General features: G+C 41.2%; 1 protein-coding gene across 4 annotated transcripts; it reads left to right on the forward strand.

The window, feature by feature from the left end:
- The first annotated feature begins 1,233 nt into the window (after positions 1–1,233).
- ZC3HC1 (zinc finger C3HC-type containing 1) lies at positions 1,234–19,546 on the forward strand. 4 transcript variants are annotated; one of them, XM_004272202.3, is made up of 10 exons: positions 1,234–1,629; positions 3,112–3,223; positions 5,325–5,475; positions 6,252–6,335; positions 12,865–12,992; positions 13,997–14,154; positions 14,916–15,159; positions 15,986–16,198; positions 16,662–16,868; positions 19,104–19,546. In XM_004272202.3, exons 1-10 carry the CDS (start codon positions 1,484–1,486, stop codon positions 19,170–19,172), a joined length of 1,512 nt encoding a protein of 503 aa, XP_004272250.1. In that variant the 5' UTR covers positions 1,234–1,483; the 3' UTR covers positions 19,173–19,546. The 4 variants fall into 4 exon arrangements, with proteins under 4 accessions (XP_004272250.1, XP_012389348.1, XP_033288357.1 ...); XM_033432466.2 differs by having other exon boundaries at positions 1,444–1,629; positions 15,956–16,198; XM_033432467.2 differs by having other exon boundaries at positions 1,491–1,629; positions 3,112–3,241; positions 5,318–5,475; positions 15,956–16,198.
- The last annotated feature ends 1,120 nt before the right edge of the window (positions 19,547–20,666 follow it).

A 20,666-nucleotide genomic window follows, 5' to 3' on the forward strand; every position in this document is an offset into this window, starting at 1 on the left:
AATTTTTTTTCATCTATTCTCCTCACATTTTCTTTTCCTCCAGAACTTTAAAGCAAATCCCAGACGTCATACTAGTTCACCCATAAACACCTCAAGACGTATCTCTTATAAGTAAGGATTTTTTTTGGCCACGACACGAGGCTTGTGGGATCTTAGTTACACAACCAGGGATGGAACCTGGGTCCTCAGCAGTAACAGTACCGAGTCCTACCCCCTAAACCACCAGGGAATTCCCAGTAAGGACTTTTAAAAACCATAATCACAGTGCCATTATCACATATAACAAAACTAAATAAGTCTTTAATATTAACTAATTCTCTGTCCATATGCAAATTTTGCAAAGGAATGATGATAATGATTGGCATCGAACTGAAGCTGGCTAAGGAGGGAAGAAATAAGGTGGTGGTGTTCGGAACAATGGAAAGGCTGAGATCAATAGGCTGAAAGTCCTGGTGGGCGGGAATAACTACTAAAGTTAGGAGCCCACAGAGAGTGAGCTGGCGGGGGGTGGGGGGGGTTGGGGGGTGGCCCCACTTTTACCTTTGCCCATTGCTCAGTCACATCAGTCTCTTTTTTCTGTTTATTATATGAGGCAGACTCCTTCCAGTTTGGGATGCTGTTAGAGTCTGTGTAGATCTCTTTCCCACAATCTCATCTATTTTAACTCCAGCACAGATGCTCTCAGGAGAATCTGTAGACTGAATTAGGTCCTCCTTTACCCTAACCCTAACCCTTGGGATTTCTTTGGAGCACTTGTAATTTCAAAAGTTCAGGAAAACGTATTTTTTTAATGTCTAACTCCACTAAAAATTACGTCTCCTTTATTCACTGCTGTCATTGCCAGCGCCGAGGACAGCGTCAGTAGGACACCTCAATAAATAATTTTTGGACAAAGCAGGGAAGAAGTGTTCGATAACGGCAAACGCCAGACTTCTAAACCCACCCGTAACACGGTTTCTAAGGATTCTAAATTATTTACTCTCAAGTGACTGTCGCCATTCCCTCACATGTAAAAAGATAAACTTAGCAGAGTCTTATCAGTTAATTACCTTAAGACTAAATTGGGCCCCTCAACCCTGCTGAACTCGGAGAGACAGCGCTCTAAAAACCTCTTATCAAGCCAAGTATGCTCTTACATAAAGGAAACGACTAATCTTGGTGTTCAACCAGAGCCCTCCCGCGAGGGTCTACCTCGGTTTTGTTTGTTTGTTTGGGCCACGCCGCAGGGCATGCGGGATCTAAGCTCCCCGACCAGGGGATGGAACCCACACCCCCTGCAATGCAAGCGCGCAGTCTTAATCACTGGACCGCCAGGGAAGTCCCTACCTCGTTCTAAAATGGCCAGGAAGGGCTGGGCCCGGCGGTGACGCCCGGCAGGTTGCTTGGGCCAACGCGTGGGAAGCCAAAAGAGGATCCTAACAGCTCAGAACGGAAGTTCCTGAGCCTTCACACGCGCCGGGAAGGAACTCGGAAACGGACCAAGATGGCGGCGCCCACTGAGGGGCCAACGTTTGCCGCGGGGGTCGAAAAGAATTGTAGTGCGGTTGTTCGCTCCCCAGAAGAGACTCCCCAGAAAGTCCGACAGCTGATAGATGAGGGGATTGCCCTGGAAGAGGGAGGCGCCGAAGTGTGAGTCCGCGAGTCCACCCTGGGTCTGGCGACGGCGGATTGGAGAGGGTTTGGGGGACTCAGGCCAGGGTAGGATACCCTGGGTCTGTAACTCGGGCGATGGGAATGGCTGCGACTCGGGATCTTGAAGAGACTGAGGTTCCAGTCGCTCAGTCGGCTTTAATCTTCTGCTCGGGAGGTACTGGGCGCAATTTTGCCTTAAGACAGGTTTTGGGAGGAAGGAAAAAGAGGACCGCGAACTGAATATGCGCACCTGATTTCTCTTAGACTTCTTAACCTTTTTAAGTCCTAGACACCTTTGGCAGCCTGGTAAAGTTTGTGAACACCTTCTGAGAATTATATTTTTAAATGCATAAAGTAAATTACATAGGATTATAAAGGATACCAATTACGTTGGAATGCAGTTACCAAGAAGTAAAAGAAAAAAAGTGATGCAGTAAAACGCTTCATTATTTAAGAGTTAAATAATATCTAGTAATAGGTCTGTTATCTACCATAATTTTGAAGTAGCGAGAGCATAAACGGTATTTCAAAACATGTGCAACAACCATAATGTGGTGACAAAATACCTGTGATTTCCATTGATGACAAATTTACAGATACTGCTGATGCTACTGTGGTTTTTTAAATTATCTTCATTCATAATGGAGGGAAATGCTACATTTCAGTTAGAGGTTACCAAAATAAATGTCATTTTTTTCTATCCAAGTTTATGGAAGCTCTGAATTTTTTCCAAGATCCACACCTCCCTGAGGCTGTCACTCTCAGAAGGATTCTTAGAATAAATTACTTTATTTTGAGTTGTAATACTTGGTGTAATCTTACTTTTATTAAAATTACTTTTGTCTTCAGCAGTTCCTCCCTCTAAACTTCCCAGGTGCTGTTGAAATGCCTTTCACTGAATATAAAAGAACTGTTTTGCTGGTTTTTTTCTCCTTGAATTTTTTCATTAAATAGCTAAAATTCTTTACTTTGATTTAAATTTTCAAATTAGTTCCTTTCGGGAAGAAGTGCATAGCAAGGATCAATCCAGGTAGAAATATCAAAATTGTCATTTTCTGCTGTTAAAATAGTTAAATTTCTAAGATGGTTCAAATTGGATAATGCACAGAAGCCTTGAGTCTTATTTTGTGTTTACAAAAATTATGCAAAATACTGTTGGGGAGCAATGAGTGAGGTAGCATAGTTTGCCAGTATAGGATTAGTGGAGCATGGTCAAGGTAGAAATTGCTTGAAACTTAGTTATGGCCAAACTGTAGAGATTTGAATGCCAGTCTGAAGAATTTGGATTCTGCTTAGTAAGTATTGTGAAACTATTGACAGTGTTAAACAGAAAAATTACCTGACTGAAATGATATTTAGAAAGGTTAAAATCCAGAGTGGCGTGATTGATGATACAATGTGCAGAGAAGCTAGATAAAAAACTTTTAGGCAAAGTGATACCTTGAAAGGATTACCAATAGTTCTGCCACTTTATTTTAGGAAGGACACATCTGCCACACTCCAGTCAGTTAATGGATCACCGCGAGCAGAAGAACCTCCATTGGAATCTAGAAGCAAAGAAGCCTTCTTTAGCAGAGTGGAAACCTTTTCTATATCCTTTTTGGTTTGAGTGAGTTGCACTTTCTGCCTGCTTCTGGAATTATTCTCCTAGGAGTAACACCACTTTCTCTGATGTTTTTAATTTTTAGAATTAAACTTGGTAAGAAATTTGGCTGGAGTTCCATGGGCTCTTCACAGGGATAGTTCACAACATGGCAGCGGGCTTCAGTCAGAGTGAGCAAGCAAGAGAGAGCAAGATAGAAGCTAGGTCTCAACTGACATCACATCACTTTTGCCATTTTCTATTTGCTAGAGTGTTTTTAATTTAAAGCAATTACAGACTTATAGAAAGATTGCACAGGTTACAAAGAACTTCCATGTGAGTACTTGAAAGTAAGTTGCCAAAGTGACACCTCATTACCCCCAAATATTTCCCACAAACAAGGACTTTCTCTTACATAACCACAATGAAACCATCAAAATTGGGAAATTCACATAATAAATTACTGCCATATAACCCTTACATCATAATCATTCCATCAATTGTAGTAATAATGTTCTTTATAGCAAAAGGATCCAGTTGAGAATCCTCAGTTTTTCCTTGAATTTCATGACCTTGATACTTTTGAAGATTATAGGCCAGTTATTTTATAGAGTGTATCTCAACTTGCATTTGTCTGATGTTTCATTATGATTAGATTCAGGTTATGTAGGAATATCACAGAAGTAACGCTGTGTTCTCATTGCATCCTGTCAGGTGGCACATGATTTTGATCTGTCCCTTTACCCTCGATCATCATTTTGATCAATTGATTAAGGGAGTGTCTGTCCTGTTTTCCATTGTAAAGTAGCGTTTTCCTCCTTTGTAATTAAACTTTTGTGGGGATGTGCTTTGAAACCATGTAAATATCACATTCCTCATCAAACTTTATGTAACTTATTGTAGCAGCATGGGCTCATGATTTCCTTTTTTATTCAATGGGTCATAATCCATTACTATTATATATTTTGAGATTCCAGTTGCCCCTGATTTGGTGAGTGGGAGCCCCATGTAGATGCTCTTTACACCCCACTTGGCTACAGCACCCCAAGGTAGGCCCCCCTCTGTATGGACTCCCTCTTTACCCGACTTGGCTTTATTTTTTTTGGCTTTTGACACCATGCGATGAGCTGTCTCCCCACCTCCTGGCTTAATCCTCTGCCTTGCTCACCACCTGGTGGCTTTAGGACTGAATTGTTCAGGAAGGGGAAAGTATTTTAACCATGCTTCTACTCCTGTTCCTTGGATTAATTCCTGATATTGACAAAGCATTTAAAATCATTTTCTTTTGTTGTTTTTTTGTTCCCATTGGATATAAATTGATTGCCACTTTGATATGATAATTATTTATTTAACTTAAGCTAGTTAAGTGATTCTATTACTTTTATTCTACATAATCCAAACTCCTTTAACATTTATATTTAGATTCTGTTTCTAGCCTTCAGTCCTCCTTTTGCTGCTATTAGAATGTTTTCAAGTTCCTATATCCCTTGTAAAAATATAGAACTTTCCTGCCTCTTTTATGTTTTATCCTTTTTTTTTTCCTGTGCTCTGTAAAACAAGAGCTCTATAGGTAAAATAGAAAAAGCTGAGTGTTGAATATTAAAGATCAATAAATATTTTAGGACATATTTCCCATGCACATACTTACAGATGCTCTTGATGCTCTCAGCTTACTTAAAACACACATACCACACACACGTTAGTATATAACAATCAAATTTGGGGTAGGGAGGAATAATGAATATTATTAATTTTACTGACTTTATTCTTCAGAAGGCAAAAGTGGATGTGATACAATAGGAGAGCAGAGATGAGTGATAAAATATTTCAGCTTGTTTGACCTTCACCATCCCTTACTGCTTAGGCAAATCCCAGTGCTTTCACTAGTGTTTTCAAATCCCTAGTATTTCATATTAAGCAAAAGCAAATGGCTTTTCTACTGTACCCCACAACCAATAATAAAATAAACATTTTAAACATATAAAATGCATAGGGCTTCCTGTTGCTTTTCCTCTTAATGTGTTTATTCCTATATACATTGAGTTAAAGTTTTCATTTCTGACTTGTTCATTTTAATGTACATGCATGTTGTTTTTCTTAATGTGAATACTCTTTGAAATGGGCAGGTAAGCCCCCTGAGCTGTCTCCACTGGTCTGTGCAAAATATGGCTGGGTCACAGTTGAATGTGATATGCTGAAGTGCTCCAGCTGTCAAGCTTTTCTCTGTGCCACTTTACAACCAGCTTTTGATTTTGACAGATGTAAGTATAAAGTACAAATTACATTTTTCTCCATATTCAAAAGACATCTATACTAGGTTTTTCTTTTTTTTTTTGCGGTACACGGGCCTCTCACTGTTGTGGCCTCTCCCGTTGCGGAGCACAGGCTCCGGACGCACAGGCTCAGTGGCCATGGCTCACGGGCCCAGCTGCTCTGCGGCATGTGGGATCTTCCCGGACTGGGGCACGAACCCGTGTCCCCTGCATCGGCAGGCGGACTCTCAACCACTGCGCCACCAGGGAAGCCCTATACTAGTTTTTCTGAAATGACCAGTCACTTGTGTTTGATCAAAGAATGTGTACTTCTGTATATAACAAGGTGAATTTGTGATTGTCTTCACCCTAATTACTAGCTTTAGTCATTACTTTTTTTTTTTTTTTTTTTTAAAGCTCAGCTACTTTAGAGTGAACCTGACTTTGTGTATTCTGGGAAACTAACAGCAGTATGTTTATTTTATAGTTCCGAAATTTATACTTAGGCTAAGAGACACAGGACTTTTATGAAGGCTCACATTTTGGAATGCCTGCCTTATAAGATACATGATACCTCCTTTGTTATTGCTTTCAGAATCTTGATTTAGAACTTGTTTTGTGAAAAATATTAAGATGATTCAGTTGCTAATATTTCATATCTTTAAAATTTTTCTGAGTTATTTTAATTCTTAGTTGTATCTATACTCTTAAAGGCTTTTGGTCATTGGATTTTGAATCTATATAAGACATTGTTTTTAAGGCATTGTTATCTATTCGGGTTTCAGATAAGGAACGATGTGCTGAGCTGAAGAAAGCCTTGTGTACTGCCCATGAGAAGTTCTGTTTCTGGCCAGACAGCCCCTCTCCAGGTACTTATTTACAAAATTTCCCATTTACCATCTCTTCTTGGTCAATGCGGGGTTCTTTTGTTTTGTTTTTTTGCTTGTTTGTTTATTTGTTTTTAATTGGGGTATAGTTGCTTTACAATGTTGTGTTAGTTTCTGCTGTACGGCGAAGTGAATCAGCTATATGTGTACATATATCCCCTCTTTTGGATTTCCTTCTCATTTAGGTAACCACAGAGCATTGGGTAGAGTTCCCTGTGCTATACAGCAGGTTCTCATTGGTTATCTATTTTATACATATTAGTGTATATATGTCAATCCCAATCTCCCAGTCCATCCCCACCCCTGGTCATTGCGTTTCTCATATTGTCTATTTCTTTGAGAAAATCTAGCCTTTGAAGTTTCTTTTTCCTCCTGTCTATTTGCGCTTTACAAGAGAACTAATATTCATTCACTTATTGTGTTATTTATTAAGTGCATTTGACATGCCAAAGGTTTAATCGTACATACATTATCCAATTTAATCCTCTCAGGGGCCCTGGGAGGTAGATATCAACCTGATTTTTAGGTGAGGAAACTGAGAATCAGAAATCTTTTTTTTTTCTATTTTATTTATTTATTTGTTTGTTTGTTTGCTTATTGCTGCATTGGGTCTTAGTTGCTGCGCACGGGCTTTCTCTAGTTGTGGCAAGCAGGGGCTACTCTGTGTTGTGGTACGCAGTCTTCTCATTGCGGTGGCTTCTCTTGTTGTGGAGCACGGGTTCTAGGCACGCAGGCTCAGTAGTTGTGGCTCGCAGGTTCTAGAGCACAGGCTCAGTAGCTGTGGCGCACGGGCTTAGTTGCTCCGCGGCATGTGGGATCTTCCCGGACCAGGGCTCAAACCCGTGTCCCCTGCATTGACTGGCGGATTCTTAACCACTGTGCCACCAGGGAAGTCCCAAGAATCAGAAGTCTTAAAACCAGCTAGTGAGGAGCCATGACCATGGTTTTATCTGATCTCAGACTCTCTGCTTTTCCCACCAGAGCAAACAGCCCCATGTTCTACCCAGGCTTCCTGGTACACTAATGGCACTAACGGTGGCAGTTAAATATGGTTCAGTTGCTAAAGAAGACTCACAGGACCCCACATGAGAGTGATTACAAATCTACAGTTTATTACAGTAAAACAGCACAATATATCAGTAGCACTGAAGTAAGGATATCATCACAGCCAAAGACTGCCCCATGGTAAGGGGTCTGGAGAGGCCAGGTGCAGGCTCCTCTTGTCCTTCTCGTGTAAGGGCTGTGGCAGTACGCACTCTCTCTCGAATCAGAAACCACTGATGTGTGCACAAAATGCTTCAGAACAAGGGAGCCCAAGACGTAGTCTCAAGTGGGATTTGCTTTTATTTTGCTGGCCGTGTTGGCATATTCCTGCTGAGTAACCAGCTTCAACAGCCGAGCCCGCCAGGGGGCTCACCAAGACCAGGGACAAAACTCTTTGGACCCATGTTTACAATGCAGCACTATTAATTCATATATTTCATGCTTGACAGGAAATCAGCTCCATGTAGGTATGTTTTTTATTTCAGTAGGACAGCTCAGGCTAATTCCAGGGTCACTGATGCCCAGGAATATTCCATGAGTGACCACTAAGAGGAAAAAATAGTTGGAAAGTGACCGTAGAGTGCCATCTACTGATATATGAAGAGGTGATGGAAAAGGAATTATTAAGAAATAAAATTTTTAAAGTGAAAATAACTGTATAACAAGGATTTCCTGCTGTTGGCCTAGCTGTTTCACGGTGTAGTATAACAAAACTCAGTCCTATGCATATTTGAATCTTCTCTATCCAGTGCACCCAGGGCAGAGATAGATTCTCTATCTGCTAAGACGTATGTTGGTGGTTGCGAACTCTTGCTACCATGCACTCTACTTTCTTTTTTTTTTTTGCATTTTAATTTTTTTGTACAATTTTTAAAGGTTACTTTCCATTTATAGTTATTACAAAATATTGGCTGTATTTCCCATGTTGTACAATACACTCTACTTTCTTGGTCCCATTTGTGACTTCAGCTACCACCTACTTGAAGACTTCTGACTTCTATTCAGATCTCTCTTTTGAACTTGACTCATATTTTCAACTACCTTCTAAACATTTCCACTTAAAATCTTACAGGTACCTAGAACTCAAAATATACAAAACTGATTTCTTCATCTTATGCTTAAAACTTTATTCACTTCTTATGTTGTCTCCATCTTGGTAGATGTTACTTACCTCCCCCTCCAGTTATGCTACCCAAAAACCTGAAAGTCACCTTAGATGCCCCTCCTTATCATCACCAGCTGGTCCTATCCATTCTACCTCCTAAATAGATCTCAAATATGACCTTCCAATTATATCATCCCTTGATTTGTTTTTTGTTTTTTGGGTTTTTTTTGCGGTACGCAGGCCTGTCACTGCTGTGGCCTCTCCTGTTGCGGAGCACAGGCTCCGGACACGCAGGCTCAGCGGCCATGGCTCACAGGCCTAGCCGCTCCGCGGCATGTGGGATCTTCCCGGACTGGGGCACGAACCCGTGTCCCCTGCATCAGCAGGTGGACTCTCAACTGCGCCACCAGGGAAGCCCCCTTGATTTGTTTTTTTAACATTCAAGAGACTTTTGTGTGGAGAAAAGAAAACCTCATCTATTTATACTTTAATGCTTGCATTTATTAAGCGTATCTAATAAAATTGTGAAGGTAATTTTTTTCTAACATTTACCAATAATTACAAACTAAATTAAATCACTGTAAACATTTTAAATTACAATTACTAATTTATTAGGACTGATTATTTTGAGCATATCATATACTTTAAAGTAGACAAAATATACACGTACATTAATTGTAAAACACATATTTAAACTTATGTGAAGACATTTTCATGATGGGATTAATTTCTTCTCTGTTCACTCTTTTCCCTTCATAGGTTTTTAGTGGTACTTTCTTAGGGTTGTAACAATCAGACCAAATCCTGAATTAGAAGATGATCAGATAGGTGTTGGGACCTGGTTTCTTCTCCCAAGTTTTGTTAAACCAAAGCCACTGGTCATAGGACGTGTTTCCGTTTTATTATTAAACCTCACTTTTTTAAAGTCCACACCTTTCTCATTGATTTCAGTTTTTTATTACCTGACTTTTCTAGTAAAATGATGCATCTTTTAAAATTAATGACTTTTTTGACCTATTTGGTTGCTTGCAACAACTTTAAATAATTTTTTAAAATTTATTTGTTTATTTTTGTCTGCATTTGGTCTTCATTGCTGTGCGCAAGCGTTCTCTAGTTGCGGCGAGCGGGGGCTACTCTTTGTTGTGGTGCACGGGCTTCTCATCGCGGTGTCTTCTCTTGTTGCAGAGCACGGGCTCTAGGCACGCGGGCTTCAGTTAGTTGTGGCATGAGGGCTCAGTAGTTGTGGCTCACGGGCTCTAAAGCGCAGGCTCAGTAGTTGTGGCACATGGGCTTAGTTGCTCTGCGGCATGTGGGATCTTCCCAGACCAGGGATCGAACCTGTGTCCCCTGCATTGGGAGGCGGATTCTTAACCACTGCACCACCAGGGAAGTCCCAACTTTAAATAATTTGATAAACTCTTAAGGAATATTTTGTTACCCTTGAATATAGAAAGTGTCTCTTTGTTTTATTTTTAACTTCTTGAGTAATTTCTAAGATTGTGGAGTGTTTCAAGTATAGAAAAAATTGTAGATAATAATAATATAAGAAACATCTCTGTATCTACCACCCAACCCCACCTAATACTAACATTTTGCTATCCTTGCAAAACCACCCCACCCTGCTTTCTTTCTGTTAATCAGGAAGAATTACAGATACAGCTGTGTAGTCTTCCCCAATCTCATTCCCTGCCTCCCTGTCCTGTAATAACTACTATCCTGAATTTGGTGTCCATGATTTGCTTACATGGTTTCTATGTCTACAACATTTACATGTATCTAGAAGCAATATATATGGCACTATTTATTTGTTTTAAAATTTTCTATGAATGTTATCATTCTATATATATTCTGCAACCTACTTTTGTAGGGGGAGTCAACTTTTTTTTAATTAATCCATGTTGTCACATGTAGCATGTTTGAAGCTTTATAATAAGTAGGGCCATCTAAAATTTTAGTCTTCTAGGAGATGAGGGATAGTGTTTATCTAGTTAACTTTCCATTTGGGAAAACTAGCTTATTCATTTTAGAACCTCTTGTCAAACCATCTTTGTACATGATTGTTGTGTGTGACTGTAACTCGAACACTCTTTTTCCCAAGTTATGTGTCATCACAAGTGCTAATCAATCCTTCCTGTACTTGGTACACTTCCTACCTACTCTGATTCTATTTAGCATATTCTCTCTTCCCTTCTCTGCTTACACAGATTTTGAGCTTTTAGATGTATAGATTACTGTTTTTCATAAAATTTGGGAAGTTTTCAGTTAGTATGTCTTCAAATACTCTTTCTGCCCCTTTCCCTGCCCTTCTTCTGTGTCTCCCATTATGCAGATGTTGGTGTGCTTGATAGTGTTCCTTCATTCAAAATTGATGCTCCTTCTCTCCATCCTTATGCCACTCATATCTTAGAGGGATTACTACTTTAAATCACCTTAATGTCTGCTAAGCTTATTTCTTTGCATCCAGACTGACCCCTTAGTCTCTGCTCTAAACTAATACATATTGTCTATAATATCACTTTCACTTCTTCCTTTTAAAAAAATCTTCCAGTAGTTTCTCATCACATACATTAATAAAATCATGGTCTGGCTGCTGTCTATACTTTAACCTTCTCTCCGACTAGTCTCCCCACAGGAATACTGTGTTCCAACCCTGTGAGACTATTTAGAATTCCCCACGTGTGCTATCCTCTAGGGCTTTACTTTTACACACTGTTGTTGGTCTTTCCAATTCAGCTTAGACCTGACGACTTCTGAGAAACCTTTCCTGAGACTCTGCTTTTTAAACATAATCACAGGGACTTCCCTGGTGGTCCAGTGATTAAGACTCCATGCTCCCAATGCAGGGGCACGAGTTTGATCCCTGGTCTGGGAACTAAGATCCCGCATGCTGCACAGTGTGGCCAAAAAATAAACATAATCACAAAAGTACTATCACAGCTCTATCCAAAAAAATCAGTAATTTCTTTTTCTTTTATTGTTTATTTTTCCAGCTTTATTGAAGTATAATTGACAAAATTGTAAGATATTTAAAGTATGCAGGGGGCTTCCCTGGTAGCACAGCGGTTAAGAATCTGCCTGCCAATGCAGGGGACACGGGTTCGAGCCCTGGTTGGGAAAGATCCCACATGCTGCGGAGCAACTAAGCCCGTGTGCCACAACTACTGAAGCCCGTGTGCCACAACTACTGAAGCCTGTGCGCCTAGAGCCTATGCTCTGCAACAACAGAAGCCACTGCAATGAGAAGCTCGCACGGCACAACGAAGAGTAGCCCCTGCTCGCCGCAACTAAAGAAAGCCCACGCGCAGCAGCAAAGACCCAACGCAGCCAAAAATAAATAAATTTATTTTTTTAAAAAGTATGCAATGTGGTGATCTGATATACATATACACTGTGAAAGGATTTCCCTGCCCCCATCAAGTAAATTAATTCTTTTTTGAAAATTGCGTTATGGGGCTTCTAGGAACCAAAGTGTAGTATTAGAGTGAGATGATAAGGATTTTAAATATTAGGGCATTTGATTCTGGGACCAAAGAAATTGTAATCATTTTAAGACCAAAAGTACTAGAAGTTTAGCTCTATCAAATGATATTAAAAACCATACTGTAATCATTTTGTTGTTGAGAAATAAAAATCAGTACTCTGATAACTGATCTTTTAGCATCAGAAAATTAATATTATTTAATAATAGCAAATATCTATTGGGTGCTTCCATGGTGGCACAGTGGTTGAGAGTCTGCCTGCCAATGCAGGGGACACGGGTTTGAGCCCTGGTCTGGGAGGATCCCACATGCTGCGGAGCAACTAGACCTGTGAGCCACAACTACTGAGCCTGCGCATCTGGAGCTTGTGCTCCACAACAAGAGAGGCCGCGACAGTGAGAGGCCCCACGCACCGCGATGATGAGTGGCCCCCGTTCGCCGCAACTAGAGAAAGCCCTCGCACAGAAACGAAGACCCAACACAGCCAAAAATAATAAATAAATTTAAATATATATATATATCTATTGGTAGGAGTAATGAGAAATCTGTAAATTATGTGAGATATTGTCTCTGCCCTTAAGGAAAATAAAACATTACTGAGATTAAACCTAAAAACAATACCTAAAACAATCCTAAAAAACAAGTGATAAATAATGATAATAATGATGAAGTAACTGTGATACGTAGCACTTACTGTACACTGGGAACTATTTTTAGCACTTCAGTTACATTATTTTAATTGATTATCACAAGTCTAGGTGTTATTGTTAATTTCTTAGTATCATCGAATATCATCAATTTACATTTCCCCTGTTGTTCTATACATGCTTATTATTTTTTATAATTTGTACCAATATAATCTCCCAGTTTACTTTTTCCACAGATCGATTTGGGATGTTGCCATTGGATGAACCTGCGGTTCTTGTTAGTGAATTCCTAGATCGTTTTCAAAGCCTTTGTCACTTGGACTTCCAGCTTCCTTCCCTGAGGCCAGAGGACTTAAAAACTATGGTGAGTTTTTCTTGGCTAGCATACAGTGGCGTTCAGTTGTCGCCAGCGTGAAGCATTTCTTTTAATGACAAGAGGCTACAGATAGCTAAGAAGAGAACTACTTGTTTGTCTCTTAACTGACCTTTTTCAATCTCTACCGTTAAAGAGGACTTGAGGATTTAAATAAGTGAGTTCCATTTAAACTTTCAGATATGATTCTTTAAGTGGCGTAAATTCAATTTTATCTCAATTTGTTACTGAAACATTTAACAGAAGATACTGAAATGTGGCTTCATATGGTTTATCGCATACTATTTTCCAAAAGAAAGTGCTGGAGAAGTTATAAACTCCCTTTTCCCTTGTAAATAGAAATTTTGAAATGCTCTGTCCTATCTGCACTTTGAAACTGAATATTTACTGTCCCATTTCATCATCCTGTGGGTATTCTGTCAAGACAAACTTTACTGTAGGAAATAGAAGCTATTATTTTGCTTCTTCAAGTTGAGAAGCTATTATGGATTTTAGCACCAAACTGTTAGCCTCTGATGCCTATTATAAATGTCCTCCTGTCTCTAGTCAATGAAAGTTTTTTCACCCTGTCATAATGCTTTCTTATTCTTAGAACAAAAGTAAAGACTGTGGCAAGGTCTTTTGTGGTGTCAAAAGTAAATTCATTGCCAGGCCAAGAAATTAGTAGTAGTCTGTTGTGATTTTTTGGGTTTGAAGTTTACAGGTTTCAGGGAAAATATGCAATTGGTAATTTGAAAACAAGTTAGTACTAAGAGAAGATGTGGTAGTTCCAGAAACACTGCTCCCTTTCTCAATCAGCAGATCCAGGGCAGTTCAGAAAGCTCCTGTGTTATACCTTAGCCTGTGCTGGAAGTAAGTCTTCTCCAATGAAGAGAATTGTCTTCGTGTTTGTCATTTTTTTCATGATTTTTGCCTTGTACCACCTAGGTACATCATTATCTATGACTTTTCATGGTGGTTGAAACTTTAAGTCTTTTCTCTTGATTCCTTTGTAGTGCTTGACAGAAGACAAGATCAGTCTTCTCCTGAACCTGCTTGAAGATGAACTTGATCACGGAACTGATGAGAGAAAAACTGCAACCAAACTAGGTTCAGACATCATCCAAATCCATGTCACTGCCTGTATTCTCTCCATGTGTGGCTGGGCGTGTAGGTTAGTGAATTTGCCTGGGGACATAAACTGTGACAACATTATATACCCACACACAGCAGTTACTCCTAGCATTTGGAGATCACATGGTGTTTCCTGTGAGAAAAACAGTGACAAAGAAAAACTAAGGGGGTGGAGGAGGGATAGAAAGAATTAGCAACAAAACCAGAATTAGAACTCAGGAATTCTTGAACACGCCTGAACTTTGTTTCTTTTACTATCACTTCCCAGCTGGGAATTCGTGTTCCTATAAACAGTGAAGCTCCTTTCTAGTTTTAGAAAGGAAAAATCAGTTTAATTGATAGGAAGTACGGAAGGAAGCACCAGCTGGAATCCTCTAGGCCCCAAGTTGGTGTCTGCATTCCAGCTGCTCAGTTCAGCAGACTCCCTCTGAGACAGAAGACTGTCAGACCAATTTTGATTTACTTTAAATATGCTTTCTTTGGTAGATTAAGCAATACTTTTCATTTACACAGAAAAACTTTAAAAGGGACATGAGAAATTTATAAAACTTACCTTTAAAATAGGCTTGCCATAGAGAGCATGCTAAGACCCCTAGATCTTTCTGTAGGAAATACGTGAGAGATGATGAAGCTGGGTCCTAGGATCGGAGGACGGGGCCCTGAGAGGAGGTGGTTCCCAGTCCCCTGGCCTGTTTCAGAGATTTGTTTGATGAGATGAAGCATACTCACAGATCATTATGCTTAGTCCCTTGAAAATGTTATCCTCTGAGAAAACGCACTTTTTTTTCTATTCCTACCTAGTTCTTCGCTGGAACCCATGCAGCTCTCCCTGATAACATGTTCACAGTGTATGAGGAAGGTGGGGCTCTGGGGCTTCCAACAGATCGAGTCATCCATGACCGACCTGGATGCGTCCTTTGGTCTGACCAGCTCCCCCATCCCAGGCTCTGAGTGCCGGCCAGAGCGCTTCTCTCTGGTGCCTGAGTCTCCTCGGAGGATGATGACTCGGAGCCAGGATGCCACGTTTTCCCCAGGCTCAGAGCAGGTATAGACTTAGTTGGCTTGTTTGGGGTGGACTTTTTATTTATTTTTTCAAATTTTATTCTGTTTTTTAAAAAATATTTATTTATTTGGCTGTGCCGGGTCTTAGTTGCAGCACATGGGATCTTCGTTGAGGTGTGTGGGATCTTTTAGTTGCGGCATGCGGGCTCTTAGTTGCAGCATGTGGGATCTAATTCCCTAACCAGGGAGCAAACCCGGGCCCCCTGCATTGGGAGCGTGGAGTCTTAAGCACTACCACTGGACCACCAGGGAAGTCCTAGGGTGGACTTTGTTTTTTTTGCAGTACACGGGCCTTTCACTGTTGTGGCCTCTCCCGTTGCGGAGCACAGGCTCCGGACGTGCAGGCTCAGCGGCCTCACGGACCTAACCACTCCACGGCATGTGGGATCTTCCCGAACCGGGGCACGAACCCATGTCCCCTGCATCGGCAGGCGGACTTTCAACCACCGCGCCACTAGGGAAGCGCTCAGGGTGGACTTTTTAAAAACAGCATTCTTACCAAAAGTGTTGTTGGCAGAAAAGTTGGAAATTAACTTAGGTTGTATAATTAACTTAGGTTAAACTTCACTTATAACCGCATTGACAAGAATATTACAGAGTGGCTTTATCACCAGTTGCAATGGAGATGCTAAATTCATTATTTTGTATAGAAATCTAATATTCTTTGAAGAGTTTAGTTATGTAAACAGTTCAGAAACTAAATTCTTATAGTTTTAAAAATATAGCTTTCACATGCTTCTAGAAATATTTCTCCTGACCGTAGTCATTAATGTCATTAGGGTACTTCCATCATCTCCCCTTTCCTTCAGGCTGAAAGGAGCCCAGGTCCCATTGTCTCTAGAACTCGAAGCTTGGACTCTTCCAGTCCTGTTGACCGTCCTGAGCCAGAGGCCGCTAGCCCCACCCCCAGAACCCGCCCAGTGACACGAAGCATGGGAACAGGAGACGCCACTGGCCTAGAAGTGCCATCTAGTCCTCTTCGGAGAGCCAAGCGGGCTCGCCTCTGCTCTTCCAGCAGCTCGGTGAGTCTGCCTGCATGTGTGGAGGCCCCTGAGCACAGCAGCACCCAAGCCCTCACCATGCAGCACAGAGAAGCAGGCATGAGCTGAGACTGGTCCTGTGGCTATAAGGAGGCCATGAGAATAAGTTTAAAGGTGGGACAGTTGGGTGACCAGAGGGAAAAAAAATTTAAGGGTTTTGCCATTTGTTTCTTTGGGACATCTTCTGGCAATGTAATAAATTTGTCTTGCCCAAGGGACAGTAGTGAGAAAAGAGGATAGACCTGATAAGGGATGGTTTAACACAAAGGGAGTAAAAGAATTTTAAAAGTGAGAGGGAAATATATAGGCGAAGTTTAAAGGAGAACGTAAAACTAGAAACGTGGGCATTGTGAGATTCTAGAGTTGACAATTTATAGCAATGCCTCCCTGAACTTACATAGTATCTGCCCTTCATTAACACGGATTCCTCTTCCTCCTCTCTCAGGACACATCTTCCCGAAGCTTCTTTGATCCCACTTCTCAGCATAGAGACTGGTGTCCTTGGGTGAATATCACATTTGGAAAAGAAACCAGGGAGAATGGTGGAACTGAGGTAGATGCCAGCACCCCGGCAGAGCCAGGCTGGAAGGCAGTGCTGAACATCCTCTTGGCCCACAAAGCATCTAACCAGCCAACTGAAACCGACTCCATGGTGAGATAAGCCATTGCCCTGACCATGTGCAGCACTTCCTGTTTATGGGATGAGGAGAGGAGGCTGGTCCTATAATTAGCACCCTGCCTGCCCACAGCTTTCATAAGTCAAGGTAGACACAGTCTGGGTTCATCCTAGAGAACAGGCATGGGACTGGTTCATTCTTTCTGCAGTTTAGCATATGGCATTCCACCGAATTCTGATAAATTCTTTGTCTTCTCCACTCAAATGACTCGAAGTAGAAAAGGAATACAGAAACAGAAAGGGATAACAGGCTGCTGCTAGTGTTGCAGAGCAGCTGCTTTTTCCATCTGAGTTACTGTCACTTGCACTTGGAGCCTGGCCAGTTAACTTAGCTGTCAGGATGGAGCACTGTGCTCCGCCACCACGACCTTGATTTCATTCCTTATGGTGGGCACGTTACTTTGCTGTGTTCCGCGGCCCCTGTGCACTGACCCTCAGCTGCCATCACAGTAATGACTGCTGCTGGTGACACTTGTGGGTAAATGCAAACCCGTCATGACAGCTGAGAAAACAACTCAAGTGTTTGCTCTGTGCAAAGGACGGAAGTGAGAGGAGGGTGGGCATTAAGGAATCACAAAAACTGCATTCTCTTTCCTTTACTGGCTCATTCCCAAATTTGCCATGTAACTTGCTTAGTGTAAATATAATAATTTCTGACCTCTGTTCCCTCCAAGGACAAAATAAAATAATACTTGCCAGCAGACGTTTATCAGAAGCATTCCCAGATTCATGGTTTTGTAGGGTCACAGAATTCCACTGGAGGGAGCTATAGTGATGCTAGACGCCCAAGAATGTGCATTCAGGGGCTTCCCTGGTGGCTCAGTGGTTAAGAATCTGCCTGCCAATGCAGGGGACATGGGTTCAAGCCCTGGTCTGGGAAGATCCCACATGCTGCAGAGCAACTAAGGCCGTGCGCCACAACTACTGAGCCTGCGGTCTAGAGCCTGCAAGCCACAACTACTGAAGCCCGCATGCCTAGAGCCCATGCGCTGCAACAAGAGAAGCCCGCAATGAGAAGCCCACACACCGCAACGAAGAGTAGCCCCCACTCGCCGCAACTAGAGAAAGCCCACATGCAGCAACGAAGACCCATTGCAGCCAAAGATAAATTAATTAATTTAATTAATTAATTAATTAATTTATTTATTTGGCCGTACTGCGTGGCACGCAGGACCTTTGAAGGTCCATTTTAACAACTGTCTTTTAAGATTCCCCACAGCTGCTGTGACTGGGAAGTACAAAACTTAGAAGCTCTGCAGTAAAGGATCTTGAAGTTAGAAAAAAGTTTATACTATTTTTCAACTTAAATCTCTCAATTGTGTCACTGTATTAACTAACTAAATTGCCCTCAGTCACAAGTAAGAGTTCAAACTTTTCCCTCCTGGAACTTTATTTTATTGAGACATTCAGCCACAAAGAGTATAAGAAAACAGTGAAAATGTCGTCTTCTGTCAGAAATTAGAGTGAACTTTATGGATTATCTTGCTAGATATGTTTGTGCTCTCACTGAGACCCGGTGCTTTTCACTATGACTCTCAAAGGCAGAGAGAACCACATGTTCTGCTTCACTGAGAACTTTTATCTTTTAGTGAACTGTTTTGTCTCCCTGTAACACCATTTCTCAGAATCTCAGGTCACTTCACAGACGTGATCAAGTGGCAGTGAGATTCTTCCTATTATTAGCTCTGCTGGCTAAATCATGAGTCTGAGAAGGCCAAGGTCATAGTTTAAACTCTTAAGGGTCATTTAACTTTGTTTCATTCCTTGGCCTTAGATTATACTATTAGCACCAGCTCGGCATCTTGTAAATATGAATCCTTGTTCACAAGAGATGATGAATAGGGCCAATTCAGCATCACAGACGCGAAATCAGTGCAAAATGTGTGCTGCACTGATGCTGGGTCACAAGTGTCATCCTCACATTCAAAGATTAGGACACATACGGATGCTTGGAGGAGGACATAAGCCGTATTTTAGAGGCTCCAGAGTATGTTAGCAGTAATCTAACAGTAGACTCAAGCTTCTTGATTTTTAGTCTGGCTTTAGGTGTATATTATATGTAGCACAATATAAGATTAACTGGTTTTACTCACTCCTAGACATATGTAGATCATTGTGGGAGAAATTTACAGACCACACCTTAAAGCTATTACCCATCCTTTGTCTCTATAAAAGAATTTAATCTCTAATAATGAGCTTTTCTATTTATAGAGTCTCTCTGAGAAATCAAGGAAGGTGTTCCGAATATTCCGGCAGTGGGAATCTTTATCCTCATCCTGAAGATATTCCAGCCCTTCCTGCAGAGAAGTGGAATGAGTGGCTTTGAAAAATGAAGCCTGAATTCCCTTTTGAGCAGCTGATGCTAAGTTTTTCTCCATTCTGGTTTAATCATAAGGAGCCCCTGCCCTTGCAAAGGCATGTATGTCATCATCTGCATCTGACTGAGGGGAAAACCTGTTTGCAACACAGGGATGTGGGCTGGGAGAGGTAGGGCGACCCTGGCTCTGTTCAAGGAGTGCGTGGTTCCAAAACTCAACTGAGGACCCAGGACTTGAGCATTTTTAGTGTCTTTAGTGGGGGCAGTGTTTTGAGGACTCTTATATCCCAGGAATACATCAGTATGTGTTAATAAAATATTTGTTAAGATTCTCACAGCTGGAGAACTGTTTTCCTCCTTGTCTAATGGGCTGACATAAAGGAAGCTGAGACTGAGAAAACTACAGTGGAGCAGTAAACAAAGGCAAAATTTCAGTTTTCAGATTGGCTGCAAAGCCTGGAATTTATTTGTGATTCTAGTCGAAGAAGTATTCCTAAACCAGAGGCAAGACGTTGTTCATTATATCACCAGGAGATCTCCTGATGTGTTATAGTGAATGGTAAGCTGATAATTTTCTCTCTTCACTTTGATAATAACAGAATAAGAGACTCTTCAGAAGAGACCCCTCTCCATGTGCCTTCTAATGCAAGGCTCCCCTGAGTGGGGCTCCCCAAGGCTCTTTCACTGCTGGCGGAGAGCATTGGTGTCCATGGTGGAGAAGCTGACCCTGACCTGCCCCAACTGAATAGACTACCCATTGAGAAAGTGAGCATGAAGGAAACTAGCTATTCTCCAGAATGTTGTACTTTCTTTTAGTGACAGTGGTTGGTTGGTTTTATAACTTCTTTTATACTGAAGTATTTTAAAGAACATAGGTAATATAATATTCCACCCATGCTAAACTTTAGGTTATATCTCTAAAAAACAGACCATTTTTTCTATGTACTACAGCCAACAAAAATTAATAATCCCTTAATATCATCTAATACCCAGTCCATATACAAAATTCCCAATTGTTCCAAAAATAGCCTTTACATTTTTTTTTTTTTTTTTTTTTTTTGTGGTACGCGGGCCTCTCCTGTTGCGGAGTGCAGGCTCAGCGGCCATGGCTCGTGGGCCCAGCCGCTCCGCGGCATGTGGGATCTTCCCAAACCGGGGCACGAACCTGTGTCCCCTGCATCGGCAGGTGGACTCTCAACCACTGCACCACCAGGGAAGCCCTTGTCCTTTACATTTGATTTGTCCAAACCAGGATCCAATTCAAGATCATGGGTTGCATAAATCTCTTTAGTCTAAAGGACAGTCCCTTTTTCTCATATATGTCAGATTTTAAATTTGTCATTTTTCAATCCTGACTTTTTAAAAGGGTAAATAGTGTTGATATCTTTCCTAAATCAAGCCTTCCTCCGTGGATAAGCCTGTTAGAGGCTGCTTCCAAGTTATTTTTCTAGGGGTGC

This window comes from Orcinus orca, chromosome 9 (assembly GCF_937001465.1).
Source record: "Orcinus orca chromosome 9, mOrcOrc1.1, whole genome shotgun sequence".
NCBI classification, from domain to species: domain Eukaryota; kingdom Metazoa; phylum Chordata; class Mammalia; order Artiodactyla; family Delphinidae; genus Orcinus; species Orcinus orca.

Bases quoted from the DNA above. Each gene is read 5' to 3' on its own strand.
- ZC3HC1 (XM_033432466.2), top strand. From the start codon at position 1,484: ATGGCGGCGCCCACTGAGGGGCCAACGTTTGCCGCGGGGGTCGAAAAG. The intron at 15,160-15,955 runs GTATAGACTTAG...TAATGTCATTAG, and splicing joins TTTCCCCAGGCTCAGAGCAG to GGTACTTCCATCATCTCCCC. The intron at 16,199-16,661 runs GTGAGTCTGCCT...CTCCTCTCTCAG, and splicing joins TCTGCTCTTCCAGCAGCTCG to GACACATCTTCCCGAAGCTT.